Source organism: Epinephelus lanceolatus, chromosome 21 (assembly GCF_041903045.1).
Source record: "Epinephelus lanceolatus isolate andai-2023 chromosome 21, ASM4190304v1, whole genome shotgun sequence".
In the NCBI taxonomy this organism is placed as follows: domain Eukaryota; kingdom Metazoa; phylum Chordata; class Actinopteri; order Perciformes; family Serranidae; genus Epinephelus; species Epinephelus lanceolatus.
In genome coordinates this window covers 9,721,074-9,744,383 of record NC_135754.1, presented here as the reverse complement: position 1 = coordinate 9,744,383, position 23,310 = coordinate 9,721,074, and the positions used below count along the sequence as shown (strand labels likewise).

The 23,310-nt window shown below is 41.6% G+C and overlaps 2 protein-coding genes across 6 annotated transcripts in view; one reads left to right on the top strand and one right to left on the bottom strand.

The window, feature by feature from the left end:
* The window catches only part of ogfod3 (2-oxoglutarate and iron dependent oxygenase domain containing 3), a 45,908-nt gene extending 31,537 nt beyond the window's left edge, over positions 1 to 14,371 (bottom strand). For all 3 annotated transcript variants that reach the window (XR_004500792.2, XR_004500793.2, XM_033611213.2), the window contains exons 1-7: positions 14,231 to 14,371; positions 11,645 to 11,871; positions 7,841 to 7,916; positions 7,683 to 7,725; positions 5,704 to 5,768; positions 4,982 to 5,038; positions 1,984 to 2,137 (exon numbers count right to left, since the gene is read on the bottom strand). Coding sequence is in view for 1 of the 3 variants with exons in the window: in XM_033611213.2 (XP_033467104.1) it covers positions 1,984 to 2,137; positions 4,982 to 5,038; positions 5,704 to 5,768; positions 7,683 to 7,725; positions 7,841 to 7,916; positions 11,645 to 11,871; positions 14,231 to 14,301 (693 nt within the window). In the remaining 2 variants the exon portion in view is untranslated. The remainder of the gene's footprint in view (positions 1 to 1,983; positions 2,138 to 4,981; positions 5,039 to 5,703; positions 5,769 to 7,682; positions 7,726 to 7,840; positions 7,917 to 11,644; positions 11,872 to 14,230) is intronic.
* Positions 14,351 to 23,229, top strand: hexd (hexosaminidase d). Of its 3 annotated transcripts, none has more exons than XM_078163516.1 (13): positions 14,351 to 14,488; positions 14,703 to 14,811; positions 14,905 to 15,006; positions 15,107 to 15,222; positions 15,449 to 15,536; positions 16,877 to 17,041; positions 17,120 to 17,303; positions 18,676 to 18,747; positions 18,870 to 19,068; positions 19,311 to 19,472; positions 19,562 to 19,669; positions 22,590 to 22,679; positions 22,790 to 23,229. In XM_078163516.1, exons 3-13 carry the CDS (start codon positions 14,920 to 14,922, stop codon positions 22,959 to 22,961), a joined length of 1,443 nt encoding a protein of 480 aa, XP_078019642.1. In that variant the 5' UTR covers positions 14,351 to 14,488; positions 14,703 to 14,811; positions 14,905 to 14,919; the 3' UTR covers positions 22,962 to 23,229. The 3 variants fall into 3 exon arrangements, with proteins under 3 accessions (XP_078019642.1, XP_033467103.2, XP_033467102.2); XM_033611212.2 differs by having other exon boundaries at positions 14,357 to 14,488; positions 14,915 to 15,006; XM_033611211.2 differs by lacking the exon at positions 14,351 to 14,488 and having other exon boundaries at positions 14,605 to 14,811.
* Positions 23,230 to 23,310: the final 81 nt, after the last annotated feature.

The following is a 23,310-nucleotide window of genomic DNA, read 5'->3' as shown; positions in this document are numbered from 1 at the left end:
TCTCATAGCCTTGGTAAGACGATAAGAAGAAAAATTAAATAATGTCAAGTATACTCCCAATCAGATGAATTCCTATCAATTTCAGAGTTACCCATCATACTCATTTTCCACTTTTTAACTAAATAAGTTGTACAGCATTGAAACTTTTTCTCCCCAGACAGACAGCCATTTATTTGAGACTTGCTTCAATGTCTTCTCTCAATCCCAGAGCCACTTGAACGTCTCATAACAACGAACAAAGTGCAAAGTGAATGACTAAGATTAAAGCAGTGACAAAAAGAGCTCCACTCCCTGAATATTTATGAGAATGAACAATTTGTATGATGTAAACAGTTAACATAAGATAACAGAGGCATGGGACATTCTGTCTTAAAGGGAATTATCATTTGTTTCAAGAAATATTTTAAAATAACTATTTCTTGGTTCAGCTAAATCTAACTAAACGTCTAAAGTGATGGTTAAAGGGACAGTTCACCCCCAAATCAAAAATACAGATTTTTCCTCTTACCTGTAATGTTATTTATCCATCTAGATTGTTTTGGCGTGAGTTGCTGAGTGTTGAAGATATCAGCCGTAGAGATATCTGCCTTCTCTCTAATATAATGGAACTAGATGGCACTCGACTTGTGGTGCTCAAAGCACCCAAAAAATTATATTTGAAAACCTCAAGAGCAATGTGTCTTTCCAGAAATCATGACCTGGTTACTGGAGATCATCCACAGACCTTGTTGTGAGCAGTTTCATGTAGGAACTATTTTCTTTCTACCGCACTACACTGCACAGAAGGAAGCATGCATCTACTGCTAACTCACCTAGCATCACTGAGCTAGCTAACGTTACAGAGAGGACACCATTATGTTTACATCTCGCACTGTCATGATCACAAGCATCTCGTCCATGAGCAGATGCACAGTTTCTTCCGTGCAGTGATATTGTTAGCCGGTAGTCCAATAGAAAGAAAATAGTTCCTACAGGAAACTACTCACAGTAAGGTCTGTGGAATAACTTAAGTAACCAGCTCAGAGAGCCATCTAGTTCCATTATATTGGAGAGAAGGCAGACATCTCTATGGCCGATATCTCCGACACTCTGCAACCATCACCAAAACAATCTTGACTGATAAATAGCACTACATGTAAGAGGAAAAATATGTTTTTGATTTTGGGGTAAATTGTTCCTTTCAGGTAAAAGTGTTTACAGCTTTTAAAAACAGCCACACTCAGAGGTGCCATCATAGAGAGGGGTGACTTTGCACAACCCCTCTAGTATTATAATTAGGTTTAACACAGCTGAAACCACTTTAACTAGGGTATCCATTTGATGTTCATTCTCCTGCCTTTTGAAAGGAGGATAAGCATATTTCAATCAAGTCAAACCAAGCTTCGTTAGTCTTCGTTACTTTGCTCATTAGCTAAGTTCACTGCATGGTAATAATGAGCATTATAATTTTTTGCCAGCTGAGGCAAAGCTAGTGCAGACCTGGCCTGGAAATTCCTTTTAATGTCCATCTTTCTTTCATGATTACAAAACTGTAAAGTTAATCAAAAGACAGCAGGAATGGTGTAAAATGTAAAAAGAGAACTCTTGGATAAGTTCTGAGTGAATTCTTGACAGAACCACTGCTCCATTACAGCACACAAGCATCTTGCATCTGAAAACTTTCAGCCAGTCCCAAACCTCATGAACATAGGGGAGGCTGGAAAGTAGATTAGCTTGTAAATTGAGAACTTTGCTTTCAGGTTCAGACAATCCATTCAAGATATCAAGATGACCACCATCAGCCCATTTAATTGAAGCAGATGAGATCTGTTCTGTTTCATTGAGGATTTTTTTTGCTCCCAGTAACAGTTGTAAAAATTAGATTCAGGATTTGCATCTAGCCAATACATCATCTGTTTGATGAAGACACTATCACCCATGTACAGTCCAAATGTACCAGATCAGTGCATCTAAAGGTAGTAGGGGTCTGTTTTTGTGCATTACCTTATCTATGTGTGGGTGCCAGTACTCATCGTGTTGGGTCTTGGCTGCCGTGCTGTTGATTCTGGAGAAGAAGGTGGGCTTGGTGAGGTACATCAGACTTGGGTCCAAACCAAACGTCTCAGCAATAGCTGTCTGGATTCGCCCGCGTACATTTCTAACGGTGAAAAACAGACCCAACATGTCAGATTGAAAGATTTTACTCAAGTTTTTAAAAAGTAAGTTTGGTATATTTTAACCCGGACCCTATTTTCCAATGTTTTTGTGTCTCAGTGACTAATAGGAATAACAATTCTTGAAACTGGTCCAGTATTGAGTGAGAGGCAGTAATGTAGCTATCCGGTAACACTGTGTATGACAACTTATGAAAGGGTTTCCCACAGAGGTCAACGTTTTTGTTAAGGAGCAAGATCCTTTTTGTTAACCAGAAACAGACCCAAAATCGCCATTGCCAAACCCACCAGACTCCATCTAAGTCAACAGTAATTTTAGCATGTATAGAGCCAGCATATTTTCACATCTAACTGGGTGAATTAAGGGCTTACTTCAACCAAACCAGAGTTGGTAATTGTTGTAACAGTGAAAGATAAATCAAAATGGCTTTTGTGAGCTGTATTTTGTTTCCAACGACTTTGAATGAAGTGTGTTTTACAATGATAAAATTATTGTTTGTGTAAATGGAGTCTGGTGGGTTTGGCAATGGTGATGGTGGGAATGGTGGTTTTGAGGTGGATCTTAATCTTGAACTAAAAGGTCTATCAGTGTAGGGATTCTTTCCATAATGTTGACATACAGTTACACTATTTTACCACCGAAATTGGTGCAGTTTGTTTTTTTTAAACACAACCCCCCACAACATCTTTTTTTTTTTTAGATCTCTGATTCAGTCTATTAAACTCAGGGCTGATTAATTTGGAGCAATGTTTGAGGCCTGCCTGGGTGGAGACAGACAGGATTTTCTGGCAGGTTATCAATGCAACAAATTGGCAAATGGGCTAAAATAAGCGCATCCACCAGGGTGTCACATTTCCATCACTGCCAATCGCAGCTGGAACCGATAAATACCCGTGACTACTACAGAGTCATTTGACATGTTGGATTTTTTGTGCAGTGAGAAAGGGGCTTTAGAACAATAATCTGGGCATGTCAGTGGCAAAAACATGCAGTTATAGTGGATGTACATTGATAGCGCACAAATGCCTGAGTGGTTACATTGCAGCTTGAATCGGGGCTGCAGACTGCAGCGTTCTCCCTCAGTACTGGAACAATTTCAAAAATTGTTGTTCCCATTATTCACTTAGACACAAAATCACTGCCATCAGGGAATTTCTGTAACTCTCAATGAGACTTCTGCACCTGTCGACAGGTATTTTGGCCCACTCCTCATGAGCAAACTGCCCCAGCTGTCTTAGGTTTGAAGGGTGCCTTCTCCAGACTGCATGTTTCAGCTCCTCCTACAGATGTTTTGTTCTTAGCCATTCTTGGGTGTTTTTAGCTGTGTGTTTTGGGTCTGTTGAAGGACCCATGACCTGCGACTGAGACCAAGCTCTCTGACACTGGGCAGCACGTTTCACTCCAGAATGCCTTGATAATCTTGAGATTTCATTGCAACCTGCACAGATTCAAGACACCCCGTGCCAGATGCAGCAAAGCAGCCCCAGGACATTACTGAACCTCCTCCATGTTTCACAGTTGGTACAGTGTTCTTTTCTTTATATGCTTCATTTTTGCATCTGCAAACATAGAGCTGATGTGACTTGCCAAAAAGCTCCAGCTTTGTCTCTTCTGTCCAAATGACATTCTCCCAGAAGCTTTGTGGCTTGTCAATATACATTTTGGCAAATTCCAGTCTTGCTTTTTTATGATTTGCTTTCAACAATGGTGTTGTCTCCCATTCAGTCCACTTTGGCTCAAACAGCGACGGATGATGCAATCTGACACTGATGTACCTTGACCTTGGAGTTCACCTCTAATCTCTTAGGAAGTTGTTCTGGGCTCTTTGGTTACTATTCGTATTATCAATTCAATTTGTCATCAATTTTCCTCTTTCGGCCACGTCCAGGGAGGTTGGCTACAGTCCTGTGGACCTTGAACTTCTGAATAATATGTGTAACTGTAGTCACAAGAACATCAAGCTGCTTGGAGATGGTCTTATAGCCTTTACCTTTAACATGCTTGTCAATAATTTTCTTTCTAATCTCCTGCGACAGCTCTCTCCTTACCTTTCTGTGGTCCATGTTCAGTATGGTACACATCATGATATCAAACAGCACAGTGATTACTTTTCACCCAGACTGACTGAATACACGTTTGAGGACACCTGTGATGCTAATTACAGGACACACCTTAGGTTAACATGTCCCTATGGTCAAATTATTTTCAATCTTCTCTAAGGGTACCATCATTTTTGTCCAGGCCAGTTACATTAGTTTGTTTTTTAAAATTATTCTGTTGAACCACAATTCTAAAGCAATGACTGATTTTCATTAGTTAATTTTCAGTACATTTTTATTATTACTTTTGTCAGTTATTTCAAGTTATTAAGTTATTTCAGTGACCATTGTGGGTTTTTCTGTCTTTAACAGAAGGGTACCAACAATTTTGTCCATGTGTGTGTGTGTGAGCAACACTCACTCAGAGGATGCCTCCACTATAGTTCAGCAGCTGAGGGTTTATGAAGAGTAATATCTATACAAACACTGCTATCAGCATCAGTATCTTTTTATTTGGGTGCTCATGTTGTTGTTTTTTTGGTGTATATTCAATCATCCAAGAGGTGTATGTATACATGATGGGCATAAAAATCAATACAGCTATTTTGTTGTCCAACAACATCATTACATGCTAATAAGCAGTTATGTATGCTATCATTGTGCACAAAGTACCATCATTTGAGTTTCTGTCACTTTTCAAAAAATGTCAGGTATCTAATTTCGAAGCAGAACTCTTGAGAATTTCTAATAAATGCATGGCTGATCTTTAATTAAGGTTCTTTAGTCACCTGTAAAGCTGGAAATCCTCTTGTGTGAACACATCCCCGATCTGATCCCCAAAGTACCTGCAGTCACACAATCACAGAGAGACAGTTCCGACCGTAGACAAAGCCAATCAGAGACACATGAGCAGACAGACAGAAACACAAGCACAAACGCGGCAGAAGGGGAAAAGAGAGCAGAGGAGATTGGATCTGTTAGCATAAATTAACATATCGCAGCACGGCACAGTGCATCATTGCCCAGACGGGTGTGCCACCCAGCCGTCCAAACACAGCAGATAGTGAACGTCTGACTGCTTCACATGAGGAAGTCCCCTGTGAGGGGTGAAGTGTGGGAAGCAGGGTGGGAGTGCTATCGTCATCACTTCCTGATTAAAATCTGCCACACGGTCCCTGAGGATTCCGTGTCAGCCACCTGCCCAGTGGGACGAGAGAGAGAACTGAAGGGAGAAATGAATGAAGGCAGGAGGTATGAGGGAGGGAGAGGGATAGAGAGGAACAGCTGATCCGAATAAAGCTGGGTTCTGCTGGCAGTGATGAATGAGGGTCGTATGGGTCACTGGACCTGAAGAAGACAGCTCACAGGGACCCACTTCAGTAAGATTAATGACTAACTGCATATTCTGGTTCTGCAAACGGTACATATAATGCAGAATGACATTCCTGCAGGCATAAAAATACTGTTGACCCAGACAGAGAAGAACACATAAAGGCAACATCTTTCCCACCTGTAGATGTTTACAAACTGCTTGCCCATTGACAACGCTCCAGAGTGCAGGTCCAGTATGGAAGCCTGCAGGGGTCAAAAGAAACAGATATTGGTGCAAATGACAAATCAGTTTGACACCGCTACATGCATGGCACTGTCACTGTTTCAGAGTTTAGCGCTGTTCCCTCGGCGGCCTTTCTGTGCAGCTTCACTCTGTCCTTTGCTTGTTATTGCTTGCTAACTCCTTTGGGACACTGCTCTGTTTTCCACAAGCCAGAAAATGAAAGTCATTTTCTCTGAAGCCCCTCCCGTTGCTTCCCCTCCCTTCACTTAAGTGTCTTAACACTCCATAAACAGTTCCTTTAATGGCTGAGGGCCTGGCCTGCTGCGGACGGAGAGCAGGGGGTAGGGCATGCCAGGGACAAGCAGACTTCAGCTCATCATGCTGGAGCTGTGCTTATTGTGCCAGTCTGCCTTCTAGTGTCAACAGAGGATCATTACAGCGGGGAGTCAGAAAGATATGAAGCACACAGTATGCTGCTAAGTTGTTTACAAATATGGGCTTTTTAGGCTGATACTAGTAATCCATATCTGACTCAGGTTTATTGGTGGTTTCTACGGTACAGCTGGCCTATCATATTTATTCTGACAATAAATCAGGTGCTATTTTTTATGTAGGGAAAGGAGACCTGTTGATGGGAATTAGAAACAGTGAATTACTCTGTTATCTCATAACGCTTTTGCACAACTTACTTTGTGTTTGAAGGACTGTATCAGTGATATGTATATGTTGTAGTCAGTATTGTACATACTTACTAGACTTGTGTGTTGTCAGTTCATCATACTTCACCAACAACCATGCCACGTTCAAAGTCACTTAAATCACCTTTCTTCCGCATTCTGCTACTTGATTTGAACTGAAGCAGGTCATTTTGACCATGTCTACATGCCTTAGTGCATTAAGTTGCTGCCATGTGATTGACTGATTAGCTATTTGCGTTAACAAGCAATTTAACAGGGATTGCTAATAACATGGCCGGTGAATGTATAGCATACATTTAAATTGATGGGTTCTTGTTTTGTTTTTAGATGGTCTTTTTTTAGGAGGCTTGTCCACCACTGCCTCTGATGTGTTCATTAGTTTGGGATATTGTGTGACTTCGGAACTGAACTAATGTGGCACCTACAGCAGTAAATTGCTTACCTTCTCTACCCTGTTACTTCTATCTGCTTTCACAAACTAGGAGCGTCCTGAACACCCTATGCCACTATAAATGTGTTCATACAATACAAATGCAGTGTTTTATTGAATCTTCCAAGCTAACACTTTTCTCACTCTGTATGTTTGCGCTGTCAGCGAACGCCATGTGTGGAGGTGAGAAGGGGGAGGACTTTGGCACTGTTAGCTATGTCACAGCTTTTTGCTATCAACTGGGTGGAATTTTCCATTAAAAAAAAAAAAAAAAAAAAACAGAAAAGAATGTAGATGGACCCATCCTTTAAAGAATAAGGCTGGTATTTTATATTCTGCTTATTATCAACAAATCCCATGAAAACACAAAAACCAACAATGAATGGATCCTGCTAACTGTGTTATCTGTGTATCAAAGCCTGATATATCTTCTTCCTCTGTGCCATAGCGCTCCACTGTTGTACAAAATTTACTAGAAAAACATCAATGAGCCATTCTTTTGCACTCGGTGACATGTTCCTTCATTACCATGAACACACACTGCAGTTTATTTTGAATTTGTGTGTGGTAATTCTTAAATGAACTATGTGTTACTCTGGAAGTCAGTCAGCAAAAATGTTTAATGAGGGGTAAAAACATGTAAAAACAATAAAAGCAAATGACCTATAAAGAGATAAACACTACAAAAAACAAGCAGCTTCTGATTAAATAAACACCATTCAGTCAAGCAAACATAGACCGGGTATGTTTTAATCCCTGCCTTCCTGTGAAATTATTCCAACAATTTAATTTGGCGGTATACTCACTCCTCCCTCTGACCCAGCCAGCGCCATCCCTCTCTCAGCCAGCCTGTGTGTCAGAGACAGAAGCATTCAGAATAATTCAGCTGCACTGCAGAGATATAAGACAGTGAATGGAGAAACGACGACATGAGACATGCTGCACTTTGTATGACACTGTTTACCTCCTGAGAACCTGAGCTTCCTCCCTCGTCACCACGCTGTCTGTGACCGCACGGCCACACTTCTGAGGGGTGCATCCTGATAGAGACACGTGAGAGGATTAGGAAAATAATAGCAGAATATCTTGGTGCAGTATTCTCTGGTTTTGGAGGATTTGTGCCCAGTAGCAGCGAGAAAAAGTGGCTAGAGGCAACACAAAGCGCAACGTAGGGAGTTTATTGGCATTCTGCTCATTAATGCCGCAAAATTAGGGCCTGCCCTCCAACTTCTTGACGGTTATAATTTATTACTCGAAGTCTGAGCCTCCCACTTTGTCTTCTTTACACACTGGAGATGCACAATTTGAATTCCCAGCAGCCTAAATGTTAATAAGACAAATTTCCAATTTGTTCTCTTCTTTTTTCTACCAAGGATAGTTTCAAAACTGGTTCAAGTTGTACAGAAATTAGGCAGTAAAGGTGGGGGAAAAATGTAGATGTAGATATAATTTAGACAGATAGATAGCTAGATAGATAGATAGATGGATAGACAGATCTTTTTTTAAAAATGTTAATTGATGTTTTTTTTTATGCCTGAGTCAATATAATTCAAATGCCGTGGTGGAAATAAGTTGGCGCTTTTACTGAGGTAATTTATGAGTTACCTGACATTATATCCGTTTCAAGAAAAACAAAGCCGAAGTGAAAGAGGAGACAACGATTGGTGGTCTGAGGACATGGACCTATAGCAACTGGAAGTCAACCAGCCCAGTACAAACTCCCCACTGGATTAGCAAACTTTCTGTTGCTGCCGTTACACTAGTCAGACCTTGTTCATGCTGTGAACCCCTTCGCTGCGGTTTTTGCCGGGGTAATTCAAGTTGCTCCATCTGTTACTGACTGTCCATGTCTGGACCTGCGGCCCACTCTACACCTAATGAATGGTCTCTTAGTGGCTGGGAGAAAGGTGGAGGAACTGCAGCATCCACTAGCTAGCTAATTCTTGCCTCACGTCTGGTCCATAGACCATATAAAAATATGGACATGGTCACCGTGATCACCATCTTGGCAGTGCCTGACTCTGCCAAACTCCCGGCCAATCAAAAATGGGCAAAAAGGCGAGTCAAATGAAGCCTGGTTGCTTAAAGACACCCACCTTGCTCAAAGCTGCTAAGTTAGCTAAGGCTAACAAGCTAGGCTAACAAGCTACGCTACGTTGGCTAGCCCTGTGGTGTTGGTTGCACCCACTCATGCTCCCCCTTGGTGCCAGCTCCCTCACGAAACAAAATATCCAAAAGGCACAAACACAGCTGAGGTCAGGTTCAATGATTTGCGAATTAGCTGAGATGACACCTAGCAGACAGCCAGCGGCTAGTTATAAAAAAAATTCACCCCCCGTGTCATGAAATGGGAAATCAGCTATAAACGAATTCGGCGAGCGATTTGTGTATGCCGCCATCTTGCGGCGGCGCCATTGCTGCGGTGACATGTGTCAGTCATCAATTCATTATGCTGTCATTGTGAAGTGACTCTCTACAAAGACAGCATCATGAATAGCTGGATTGATGATGTTAGACAGTGGCCTCCGGTAACTGATGAAGGTATCTTAAATGAGTTCCGATTTAGAAATTAATCATTTGTTTGAGCGATAAGCAGGAAAGATTAGAGTAATAGGGAGATAATAGACACTGTGTAATATAACGTTAGCATACGTTACGTGTGCTGATGTTAGCAAGCCAGCAGCGTGACATTTAATCATTATGGACAGGCTACGTGACTAAAAACAACAGCAACACGTGTTTGTGTTTTGTTTTAGGTATTCTAGAATATTTTATTGAACGCCTGGCCTCCGATGACCAGAAAAACGTCAATTACAGGTCTCTGATTGAGGGTCAAAATTACCTGAGCTCTGGATGGGTCGGGCGAATTTTACACCGCCTTTTAGATGACCATCACATCATATTGAAGGTGATCGCCTTCAATATGATGTGACGGTCACTTAGCCTGTCCATAATGATTAAATGTCATGCTGCTAGCTTGCTAACGTCAGCACACGTAACGTATGCTAACGTTATATTACACAGTGTTTAATGATACAGTCTATTATCTCCCTATTACTCTAATCTTTCCTGCTTATCACTCAAACAAATGATTAATTTCTAAATTAATATCGGTACTCATTTAAGATACCTTCATCAGTTACCGGAGGCCACTGTCTAACATCATCAATCCAGCTATTCATGATGCTGTCTTTGTAGAGAGTCACTTCACAATGACAGCATAATGAATTGATGACTGACACGTCACCGCAGCAATGGCGCCGCCGCAAGATGGCGGCATACATAAATCGCTCGCCAAATTCGTCTATAGAGACCAAAACCATTTTTTGTACCAGGCTGTACACATGTTTATTTCTGCTGTAAAGTTGAGCATTTTAACATGGGGGTCTATGGGGATTGACTCGCTTTTGGAGCCTGCCTCAAGTGGCCATTCAACGAACTGCAGCTTTTGGCACTTCCGCATTGGCTTCACTTGTCATCTCTGGAGGTTGCCGCTTGGTCTGGTCTGATAAACAGAAGCTCCTTTTCCCCACCTCTTCAAGTCAGGAATTCAACGCCGTTTTGCCGCCTTGCCATTCTGTATAAAAGGTGCAACCATGGAATGGGGGGACCATCACATCATATTGAAGGTGTTATTGTTTATAAAGCACTGCCAATACGTATGTTATGTGTCACACTAGAGGCCAGCACTGTTGTGTTACATGTCACGCCCGTCACGCCTCTTTTGATTCCACAATGCTGGGATGCTGTCTAAATTCACACACTGGAGTGGAATGATGCAGCTAGTGTTTGGTTCTGTGTAAAAATGAAAATGCAAGAAGAAGGGACTTCGTAGCGGCCCTATAGCATGAGGTGAGAGGCAGGGTACACCAGACTATCACATCAGGTTGTCAGACTATCACAGGGCTGATACATAGAGATATATGACAGAAAATAAGGAAAAGCAATATACAGTAGGTTCCCTTTAAGTATTCCATGTCTGCGAAGGGTTTCTGAATTGGGATTGTTTTGTAAAACAACTAATTTCACATCCAAGGATAAACTTTTATGCAATGTTTTTATTTTTGAATTTCAGTATTGTCTTACTTTTACCTTAATTTGGGGAAAAACTACACTTTTCCCTTTATAGTCAAGCATGCCTCATTTCAACAAATAGTCATCACTGCTGCCTCTTTCCACTTAAAATTCTGCTCACTACTCCAACCACAGCCACTCTACATGGGTGTGGACACATCTCAGTGTAGGAAGCTGAGGTGTGTTTGAGAACTCTTGGCTTTTTAGCCTTGTATTTAAGTGCACACACAAACAAACTGGTTAGTATTTACTTACTTACTTACTACTTCACTGCTCTTTTGGTTGCAGTTGGTCCACTGGTCAAATATATAGTAATATTTTGCTGAGGTAGGCTTGTGCTATACTACCATCTAGTGGATTATTTCCACACTGTTTCAGAATCAGGAGAAAATGGTTAGAATTTAAGTTTTCAAGACTTTCTCCCCCTTTAATCTCCAGTTTTAGTGTTTTTATAATGATAATAATGATAATAGAATTCACAGAAATTAAAGATGATAGTGTCTGAGAAAACAATTGTAAATTAATCATGTGACACTACTGAAAGGACAAAGCAGAATCCAACACCAGGAACATGCCACTGGAGCACGGTATTTATCAAGTAGGCTAGGCTTTAATCTGTCTCAGTCTTGTTTACTTAGCAGAGAGGTGTCAGCTGATCGCCTCACACAGTACAGTGATCGGACCATAGCCCCACCTGGGTAGCGTTTGTAGTTGTCGTAGTCATCAGAGCACTGGATGGTGAAGACTCTGGGCTGGAGAGAGACCAGCTCACCCTGACGAACAAGTGTTTCTGTGATGTCACTGTCCAGTGAGATCACGTACAGCCACATAGCCACCACGCACACAGATAGAACGACCAGCAGCAAAGCCATAAGCCCTCTGGACCCTCTCCATGCAGATCCCTGCCGCAGAGCATTACCCCTGACCAAGACAGAAAAAAAGGTCAAGGTAATCAAGTTTATAATCCCTCTAAACAGGAGTATGTGTAAAGATGAAGTAGATGAAGTAGCTCAACTAATTTGACAAAAAATGATTAGTTATAATTTGTTTTTTAGAGGAAAACACCCAGATAGAGCACCCAATTATTGTGATGCTGATCTTTAGCTAATTTAGTGTCAGAATAAACAATAAACTACCAACCTGAGTCAGTTGAAACTTAAAGCCACAAGCTGTCATTGTGAGTGCATGAAAACTAGTTAGGAGACTAGTTAGAACACAGAGAAGTTGAAATAATTAGCTGAAAATAGATATGGACAAATTATCTAAATGGTTAGATCAAAGTAATTTATAAACAGTTGGAATAGTTATCTTAACCTAATGGACTGATAGGTAAAATAGCTTGCTAATCGTAACTGATAATAATAAGAAGTATTGGGTAAACTAACAGTTGAATTGTTTTAGTTAAAATTAACAGTAACTTCCTGCTGTTGTCAGACTTTACAACCAACACCACATATCAAAACTGGCGGTTATCATTCCTGCAATATCAGTATACAATAAACTGTGGATTATCTAATTTCCTTTGTGCAATGATGCACATTCAGCCATTCAGTCTATGTATTAATTACATTTTGCTTTTTCTTACTGTTTACTTATTTATGAATGTATCTTGCTTTTTTGTTTTTTTCTACTGATGCTTCTTGTTTTGTAGTGTATGCTTTGCTGCTGTAATGATGCATATTTCCTCACAGTGGGACTAATAAAGAATGATCTACCTATCCTAAAGGTCCAGTGTGTAGGATTTAGGGGAATATATTGGCAGAAATGAAATATAATAAGTGTGTTTTTTTTAGTGTCGGGGAAAAAAATGATTTTCTGCTTGCTTCAGTGTTTTTAAAGGTTTAAATCAACAGGTCAATTTGTTTTGGAGAGGAAGACACCTCTATGGATAACTCCGCGTAAAAACCCTCTAAATGTCTGGATCTTCAGTCATTAGAAAGAAAAAAGGTGAGCACACATCACCTGGTGCTGGGCTGGCGGCCCATTTCCAATGAGCCTATTATCGTCCTAGAAACACTGATTTGTAACATGAAACTGCTTTATTCAGTGTTTTTTAGCAGTTTCAATTACCTGTTCCTTTTGATTTTGAGATGAAGAGACCTCTGTAGGTGATTTTGCTCCTGGTAAAAACCCTCTGAAAAATAAGACTGAATTCTAACCGGGAGTAGTTTCAGCTGGTTGCAATTTGCAATCCTCGCAGCTAGATGCCACAAAATCGCCCTAAATCCTCCACGTTGCACGTTTAATTTTAACAATTTATTTTCCTCTTTTCCAATTTCTCGTTTTATTTTAAACTCAATAAAAGAAAAAAACTAACAAAATAAAAGACGCCTGGTACATTTGTTACAGGCGTATCAGTTTGTGGAACAGTTTTGAACAGTTAGAACAAGAGGCTGCACTGCAACATGCAAATCACTCCTTCTCATGGCTGCCTGCGCTTTGCCTGTCCTCGTGGCTGCAACTTGCGCTCTCTTCATCTACTTCATTGCCACTGCTGTACACAATTTAAAAACTACAACACCCATAATTCATGAAGGAACTGCTGCAGCCAATGTGCAGCCGGCGGGAGCTGCAGGACGACTCAACGACCATGATCAGTTTTTAATGTCTTATCAGGCAATAACTACTCCAGACTCTGCTCTAGTGTCATTTTTGGGACAATTGGGGCAGGATTCGGGATTCGGGACAACTGCTTGGATTAAACGTCTTGTCACCCTAGGTGCAAAGGAACTACAAAGAGACACAAAACAATCCAAAAAGAGAAAGAGACACAAATCAACTACAAAAAGATGCGAAGGAACTACAAAGAGACACAAACTGACTACAAAATGATGCAAAGGAACTACAAAGGCCCACCAAACAACCACAAGGAGACACAAAATGACTAATAAGAAACAAAATAAAAACCAAAGAGGTGCAAAACCTCCACAAAAACTCTGTGTCTTGCTCCTATGTAGGAGAGGTGGTGGGGCCTTTTGCATATCTATGCCCAGGGGCCCATTGTCTCATAATCCGCCTATGGGTACACTATCAACTCCAGTCATATTCAGCATTATGTTGAACAAAAAAAATTAAGTATTTATGTTCTTCTCTCTGAAGACTGTTACATCTACAGCAGTATTACTTTGACACTAATGTCATGATTTTAGCTAGGTCTTAGTTAGGGTGTCCCTCTCATTCAGCATGCAGACAGTACCTGGACCTGACTAGCACCCAGTCTCTCCTCTCACCCTGCTCAGCTTCACCCAGGCAGGACACTAGCAGCGTTTTATTCACTTACCTTTTAATTTTCTTCTCTATCTCTGCAGCATTGGAGCCCTGACTGTTTCTCATTCGCTGCAGTAGCGCCATTTTGACTCAAAACGTGTGCTGCGTAGCATTGACAGAACACCGTCATACACGGCCACTGACCATACCGCACACCCGCCAACAGCTTGTACCACCACCTGAATCCCTCTCCTCTTCCTGGTGGACGCGTATCCGCCAACCCATTGGCTCTCCGGAAGAGAAAGCAACGTTTTCATTGGACCACGTCCAGGTACAATTGAGTTCTTCTACCACGCACAGCTACGAAAACAGCCTAAAACATAGTCGTATCCTTGTCCTGTATTTGACAGTCTGTCAGTAGTGTCACAAACGTTTAACTCTTACAGCATGTAGCGTGCATTCTTCCATCCATTGCTCTGCCCACTGAGACTAAACTAATCGATTACCTATACTGCGTGTTTACATTGAAACGTTTGCGCTGGGAGCGTTTCTTGTGCAGAGGAAAAGTGACCTGCCTCACAACAGCATCCTTCCCAGAGTGCCAGTCCTCTCTGTTGTTCCATCTCTGGTCCTGGTTTGGTTTCTGCTGCCCTGGTGAGTAAAGCAAATGATCTAATGTTCATTCACAAACAAACACATGCACACCTGTAAATACTGTTGTCAATATGAGGCTGTTCATTCGTACAGTTTGTAACAGGCAGAATGAAGTGTCCACCTTGGCCTCAGGGAAAGAAACTGGTCCACCTGGATCTGAAAGGTGCCCCCCCAAGAGTTGAATACCTTCACAAAGTAAGCACACAGCAGCTTCCTCTGTGATCTGCTGCAGCGCACTGTCACTGTTTAAATATCACATTTGCTGTCCACTAATGTGTGTGTTTCATATCCTCAGCTGATCGAGCTGTTCTCTCAGCTGGGAGTCGATGGCCTGCTGGTGGAGTACGAGGATATGTTTCCTTATGAGGGAGAGCTGAGGCTGCTGCAGGCCACAGTACAGCCTGTTTACAGGTGCAGTTTTGGATGTAAACACCAGACACTGCCTATTCTATTCTTGATTTATGGGCTGGGTTGGAATTTAATGTACTATTTTATCTGCCTCATCATGCTGAGAGATCCCGTAATAAAATTATAATCCTTCCTGTGTGGGATAGAGATAAAACTTAATGTGCCATAAAACGCTTTGGTTCAGGAAGTTAAATGAGTTTTGTCTGCTTACTGTGTGCTCTGTTTCCAGCCGAGAGGAGGTACTATATATGCAGGAATTTGCCAAATCAAAGGGCATGGAGGTCATCCCACTTGTGCAGACATTTGGTCACATGGAGGTGAGGCAAACATCCCTTCTTGCTAGGGGCATAACCGGGGGGTGGCTTCTGGGGCTCCAGCCCAGCATCTATGCTGTTCGCTGAAGGAATCTAATATAACTGAGTAAATGTTCTTCTATTGGCCCTTATATTCAAGTCAGAGTATTGAAGACCACATTTGATGAGCATTGTTGGAGATCCTTGATTTGCTATTAGAGACTTTAGACTTTAGAGTTAGACTTAGAGCAGCCCAGATTATAATGGTATAGTATTATTATTTATTATGTATTATTGTATATCATGTTATAGTATGTAGCAGCATGGTGGTGCAGTGGTAAAGCATTGTGGCCTCACAGCAAGAGGGTTTGTGTCAGCATTGGTTTTCTCCAGGTACTATGGCTTCCTCCCACTGTCGAAAGACATGCAGATTAGGTTAATTGGTAACTCTAAACTGTCTGTCCCATTTTCATGACCTTCTTGAGGGACTTTCCTCAAATTTGGTACAAATGTTAGCTTAGACTCAGGGATGAACTGATTTTGGTGGTCAAAGGTCAAGGTCACTGGGACCTTGCGTCTGTGTCATTCTCATAAATGTGATATCTCAAGAGCACCTTGAGGGAATTTCCTCAAATTTGGCACAAACGTCCACTTGGACTCAATAGTGAGCTGATTAGATATTGGTGGTCAAAGATCACCATGACATTGCATCTGTTTCATTCTTGTAAAAGCAAAATTTTAAGAAGGCCTTGAGGGAATTTCCTCAAATTTGGCACAAACGTTCACTTGAACTCAAAAATGAACTGATTAGATCTTGGTGGTCAAAGATCAAGCTCACTGTGATCTCATAAAACATGTTTTGATCGTAACTCAAGAACTTATGCCTAATTATGACAAAATTTTAAACATATATCTCATAGAATAAAACAAAGTGATGACATTTTATATCCAAAAGGTCAAAGGTCAACTGTGACATCATAATGTTCTTCAGAAACACTTTTCTGGCCATTATTCAACGTCATATCTCAAGAACAGAAGGGGTGACATTTGGTCAGATACTGAATTGGTGACTCTAATCTTGGGTGCCCACCTTTAAACTGTGCTGATTGTATAGATCTTCTGTGCTGCCAGGTTGAAGATGTGTGTGAAGCATCCATGTTTTAGAATTTGTAGCTTCTTTGCAGCAACATCCATATTTGAAGCATTGCCAACTGTCAACCCCCCTAGATTGGAGCCCTTAATGTTTACAGTTTTTGGCTCCACCCCTGCTGCTCTCCTGTTTAGAACAGTTTGTAATGACTACAAATGTCCAATTTTGAGATAGTGTTTGTTGTTTATCAGTGGCCACCCCTTCTCTGTTACAGTTTGTGCTGAAGCATCGACCCATGTGGAGCCTGAGAGAGGTGTCACACTGTGTGGGCACCCTGAATCCCCACAAAGAGGAAGGGGTGAGGCTGGTGGTGGAGATGCTGAGGCAGGTGGTGGAGCTGCACCCAGGCTTAAATACACTGCACATTGGAGCAGATGAGGTAAAGGATTAGTCTTTTATCTAATGTTACGATAGAAAAAGTATCATCATTTCATGTCCTCATCTTAAATTCCTCAAGGTGTACATGCTTGGCGAGGGGGAGGAGTCCAAACTGTGGTTGGCCTCACCTGGACATACAGTGGAGCAACTTTTCCTGAGTCATGTGACCAAGGTGGCACAGGCCGTCAAGAAGGCGTGGCCACACATGACCATCATAATGTGGGATGATATGATGAGAGGCATGAGCCAGGACACACTAAAAGGTGAGGAAGAAATACAATTGGTTCCCAATAAACCAGGTGATATTTGAAATTCAAAGAGAGTGGAGAGTTACTCAGCTGCATCAAATCAGGCTGATGATGTCAGAAAATTACATCACTTTACTGTAATGCAGCAGGAAAAGACAACACTCCTTATATTACAATATCCAAATCCAAAATCTAAGATGATATCTAGTCTCATATCACAATATGAATATATCACCCAGCTGAAATTGAGTATTTCTATTTCATGCTGCTTTGTATATGTACTCAACTCAAAGTTTATACTTTTTGCTCCACTACATTTTTTCTGACCCCTATAGTCACCAGTTACATTTCAAATTAGGGTTTTAAATTCGTTACCAACTTATTAACAGTAAATTGCTACTTAAGCATTAAATCCACTAATACAATATATAATAGTGTATCACTTCCCATTTTTTCTGCATTGAGCACCCCTATTGTTGATATTTAAAGTACACTTTGCCAATAATATCTATGCATTTTTACCTGCAGTACCAGTTTCAGTCCAGTACTTTTACATGTAGCATCTTTACAGTGCAGTATTGCTACTTTTACTCAAAGTTGCTGTATATGCGACTTTAGAAACATATCTGTGATTAAAATCTGAGCTGGGATTGTCTGCACATGACTCTCAACGTGGATGCAGCAGATCCAGCAGCTAGCAGCTAATGGTGCTAATAGCACAAATAATGCTAACAACAAGCAACGGTGCTGACAGAGCCAATGGTGTTTACCTGTGGGGGAACTGGAGGGTGGGTGTTAGCTTTTGTGTCAATGCCATCATTGTTATCAGCATTACCTGTGTGTAAAGGCTGTATGAGTGCAGTGCAGAGGGGTGGTGGTTAGCTAGCCAGTGGGTTTCACACACAGGGATTCACATGCACGAGCGGCTGCACCATCTGCCATGTCAAGAATACAGAGGCTCAGATTACAACACTCACAAAGGTAGCATGACTTCATTCTCTGCATAGGACGGTATTACTCCACTATATATTGACATAGCAAATAGTGATTTGCTGCTATTTTAATGTTCTGAATCTCACATACAGAACCTTAGAGGATCAATATACCTTCTCCACCCCTGAGTGTAAATGACTGGATAAAAACAGTAATAGAAGCTACAATAATAAGAATCCAAAATTGGATTTATTTGTATAGAAAGAACAAATATAAAAATTAAACTTACCCTTATTTTTGTTGAAGACTTGCTGGGACCATCTCAAGGATCACTGGTGATCTTAAGATCCCGTCTTTAGAACCACAGCTGTTTTTTTGGTTTGTGTGCACTCCCACTTGTCTTGATTTTACCTTTTTCATTATGAGTCTTTTCTTTTTGTTATCCACGTGACAGCTAGTGGACTAGTGGGACTTGTACAGCCCATGCTGTGGGACTACACCCCTGATCTGAATGTGGACACAACAGGTAGGCCCCATATACTGTGGAAATTAGTATTTGAACATGAAGCTCTTATACATCACCAAATAGCATGCAACATGTGCATAGCTTTGTTAGTAGTGATGTACATCTCTAACTGTGTTGTCCAGTGTCTCTGCTGGAGAAGTACTGCAGTGCCGGCATGTCAGATGTGTGGGCAGCCAGCTCCTTTAAAGGCTCCACCAGTGTTTACACCTGTGTGCCCAGCACACAGAGACATGTGGATAATCATGTGCAGTGGCTGAAAGTGGCTGCTTCTATATCTGCTGGTGTACACCTGCAGGGCATCGCCATCACAGGCTGGCAAAGGTAAGTATTGGGGGAATTTCTAATTTTCTTTCACATTCTTTTTGTGGATCTGTGCAGTGCATGAATGTAAATCAGGACAGTGCTAATAAAGAGCATAGGGTCTATAATAAAGCTGCCCTTTGGTGGCTCCAACACTGGAATGTGTTAGGGTCTGAAGGACTTCATTAGCCAGAAATCACGTGATGCTACATTTGCAATGAACACAGAGCTTTTTCCACAATCCTCGATTTTCATGCTTTTAGGTATGACCACCTGTCAGTGCTGTGTGAGCTGATGCATGTGGCCCTCCCATCACTAGCAGCCTGTCTCCAGACACTCAGTCATGGTCAGTTCAGTGCTGAGGCTCAGAGCAAAGTAACTGAGAGGCTGGGTATCGCCTCGGTAGAGGTAGAGGCCATGGGGAGGTAAGGTCCGACAGTGTTGTATGATCTACGCTGTCACTGCATAGTTTGTATCAGTATGCTAACAGGATTTTGTTCCATGTGGTCTTTAGCACCTCTGCAGGTGAATCGCTGTTCCCAGGGAGGAGGCTGGCAGACTTAACTGTGGAGCTCAACGCACTGTTGAACTCAGAGGACATACGATTTTTTGAAAACAACATGTGAGTTATGGGCAGCGATCACAAGATCATATTTCCAATGTCACATTTACCTTAAAGGGCCAGTGTGTAAAATGGGTTGAAAACAGTGACATCAGTGGTCAAATTCTAGATTGCAGGGCTCACTCGCTCACCCCTCCCGTCGGGTAAATGACGGTGTCCTCATAGGGACAAAAAGCCTTGCGCAGACACGAGTTTTTCAGGAGTAGGTCTATCTAGCGACGAGGTGAATATTTATTTAGAAATCTAAACCATGTTATGATATTGTAATAAATCACTCACAAGCAGGAGACCAGAGTAGCGTTCAGGAAAAAGGCCAGTTTATTTGAGCACTCCAAAAACTCCGGTAACACTCCAGGGGGTAAAAGACTCCGTCCCAAACTCTGACTCTTCTAGCGTAACACACACACACTTCATACACACATACTCGCTTACAGTACCCAGCGGGGCAGCCCTCCCCTCTCTGCTCCACCAATCTCCAGCCCGCGCACTGACTGACAGCGTAGCCGGTAAACAGTGCTCAGCTGTTTATTTAGCCTAGCAATATCTCCGGACTATAGTAGCTGCAATGGACGACTTTGAACGCGATTTTGAAGAGTTTCTTGTAGCGGACACAGATCCAGAGCCATACCTGTTTGAGCCGGAGCATACAGATGAGGAACTCTATGTGTTGGATGCTGAGCGGGCGAGAAGAGAGGCTGAATCCTCCGCTCCCATTTTGCTGCACAGAATGGGATTCGGTGCTACTGCTACCATCGTTGGGGAGATATATTATCAGGAGGAAAAGTGCTGCAGAGAGTGCATCACAAGGAGTGAAGTTGCGTCTTCTTTTCCTCGCAGATGACGGTTCGGGTTCATTCTCTCCTGTTGCGTGGTAAGTGTGGTCCATTGGCAAACTTTGTAACTAAAAAAACTTTTCACTACCCTCTATCGACGAACTACTAACACTCTCTGCTGTTTCCTCCTCCTTCTTCCTTCCTTCCGCTGTCTTCGTTGGTTTATTTATACACGCGAAACGCGTTCTTTGGCAGGCTGGATTGTCCGCTCAGGCTGCGGTACATACATGGCGGCGCAAGATGGCGACCTCTCTAAAGTAAGGCCCTTGCTATATATATATATATATATAAAAGCATAATTATAAGGCTACGAAAACCAAACGAATTTTATTTTATAGCGATTATACACTTATATAAACATATTAATGGGTAGAATATTCAGATTCAGATTCAGATTTGACAATAAACCATGCCAAATATTACACACTGGCCCTTTAAAAGAATCGTTTGAAATTTTCCCTTTCTTGCCAAGTTAGAGTTAGATGAGAAGATCGATAACACTCTCATGTCTGTACATTAAATGCGAAGATACAGCCAACAGCTAGTTAGCTTAGCTTAGCATTAAGACTTAAAACTACAGTAAACAGCTAGTCTCAAGCATGCCCTCAAAGAGTGGAGCAGGAGGAAACTGAGAGTGCATTTTAGCACTCTCAGTTTCTACGTCTTGGAGTAAATGGGTTAGATGCCTGAAATAAGGTCTGTGGCTAATACAAGTTTAAAAGACTTTCGCATTTTGTCCGCCAAAAAATTCACCAGTTAATACCCCATTTTGAAGCTTTTATGCGTCTTAAAAAAGACAGTTGCTAACAAGAAGCTTAAAGAGACTACAGAACATCATCACGCCGAACATGGCTTTATAGCTGTGTTGTGGGGAGATGGTAAGTCATGCAACTATAGTATAGTTCATTTATAGCCTAATGTTAGGCATCAAATATCATAAAAGTAGTGTTCATTTTATCTTGCTGAACAAATCCTGTAAGTATCATAAATGTTTTTTTTTACCACAGAGCTTATTTTCTGCAGTAATCACATAGAGAAATCCCATCGACCTTTGGCTGAAGAAAGCAGGGCAATGCTAACTTGTGGAGTAGCCTCCAAAAAATATGTCATCCCTGCAGCGCTCTGTGCAGCAGTGATACTCAACTTACGGCCCAGAGGCCAAATCTGGCCTCTGGTAGGGTGCTGGGTGCCCCCCAACCATGTCTAATTCACAATAAAAATAAATTGAGTCACACTGGTAGTTGGTTTTGTGCTTTTAGTATACATAAGGTTCCAGAGTGCATCAAAGCATCCTCCAGTGGAGGATCCCCTGCACCCCTTAACAGAGGTCCAAGCGAAGCCCCTAATGCCCTAAAATCCTAGAAACGGCCCTGAGTACATGGATGGGGCTGCTGCAACTGGCCCCTGGTCCCTGTCACTTTGGAAAAGTGGACCCCAAGCAAAGCAAGCTGAGTATCCCTGCAATACAGGTCTAGGGTTGCAGCGATATACTGTTATCAAGGTACACTGTGATTAAAAAAGAAGTTGGCGGTTATCATACCATATACATTTGATATTAAAAAAAAATGCAACTGGACAGAGAATCTCTTTATTTTATTTATTTTTAAAGGGGAGACTTTTTACACACTTACATTAACAAAATGGGTTCAAGTTTCAGTTATAGTAATAAAATGTCCGTTTCCTTTCCTTAAAGGGTCATCTTGACTGATAATAAAAACCATTGCAGCCCTATATGGGACTAAGAAATAGTCCAACACATAACCCTCCATAAAGTTGTCAAAAAGAAATGAGAGATCATGTATTAACTGCTGAGCTTTAGAGCTTTTGGAAGAGCCAGGCCAGCTGTTAGCCCTCGTCCTCTTTGTGCTAGGCTAAGCTAATCGGCTGCTGGCTGTAGCTTCATATTTCGAGTACAGACATGAGAGTATTATCAATCTTATCATCTAACTCTCAGCAAGAAAGCGAATAAGTATATTTCCCAAAATGTCCAACTATTCCTTTAACCTTTGCAGACACAGAAAAAATGTTTATTTCTATACCCTGTAAATAACTAACAGCTGAATAACTGTATGCCTGAGGTACTGTAGGTTTGTAAGAGGATGGTTCAGCCCCTACCACCGACAGGGGAAAATGGTGTCCCCGCTCATCACCATGCAGATTCACAGCCAAGCATCAACGTGAGAATAATTTGTTATATTACAGCAACACTCTCTGCACACTGCTTTGCCTCCCTGAAATTTCTTAAACACTCTGTTAACAGGAACCCCTTCTGATTTTGTCTCCTCAGGTATTTGACAGTGTTACAAGAGAAGGTGGCAGCAGTGAGAGAGGAGATGGTGCGTCTGTACCCAGAGTCAACAGCCCAGGAGTGGATAGAGGAACATGTCAGCCCTGTAGTGGCTCCTTTACTGAGGATAACAGAGGAGATCAGCGCCTGTGTGAATGAGATGGTGCCGTAGAATATTCTGCCAGCTCAGAATCAAATTGCTTTTTTGATCAATGCTAACACTGGTCTCTTACTTTTTTGCAACCAGCACTCAACTGTGATTTTATGTGTGAATTTGCACTTAACCAAGAGCCAACTCTTGTATGGAAATTGCACTCACTGTAGCAAAGAAAGGACATAACATTAAAAGAAGGCTTTGGGTTTACATAGAAAATAATTTTATATAATTCCTCCAAATGTATCAAAGTAAACAAAGACAATAAAATCAACCAACAAAGAAATCTTCTCATTTTCTTTCAAGCAAAGCTCAACACAGTCACCATCAGCCAGTTAACCACCATGATTTCATTCACTTTTCAGAA

Excerpts from the sequence above, each read along its gene's own strand:
- hexd (XM_078163516.1), top strand. The coding sequence starts at position 14,920 with ATGAAGTGTCCACCTTGGCCTCAGGGAAAGAAACTGGTCCACCTGGAT. Across the intron at positions 15,007-15,106 it reads GAGTTGAATACCTTCACAAA|CTGATCGAGCTGTTCTCTCA; the intron begins GTAAGCACACAG and ends TCATATCCTCAG. Across the intron at positions 15,223-15,448 it reads ACAGTACAGCCTGTTTACAG|CCGAGAGGAGGTACTATATA; the intron begins GTGCAGTTTTGG and ends CTCTGTTTCCAG.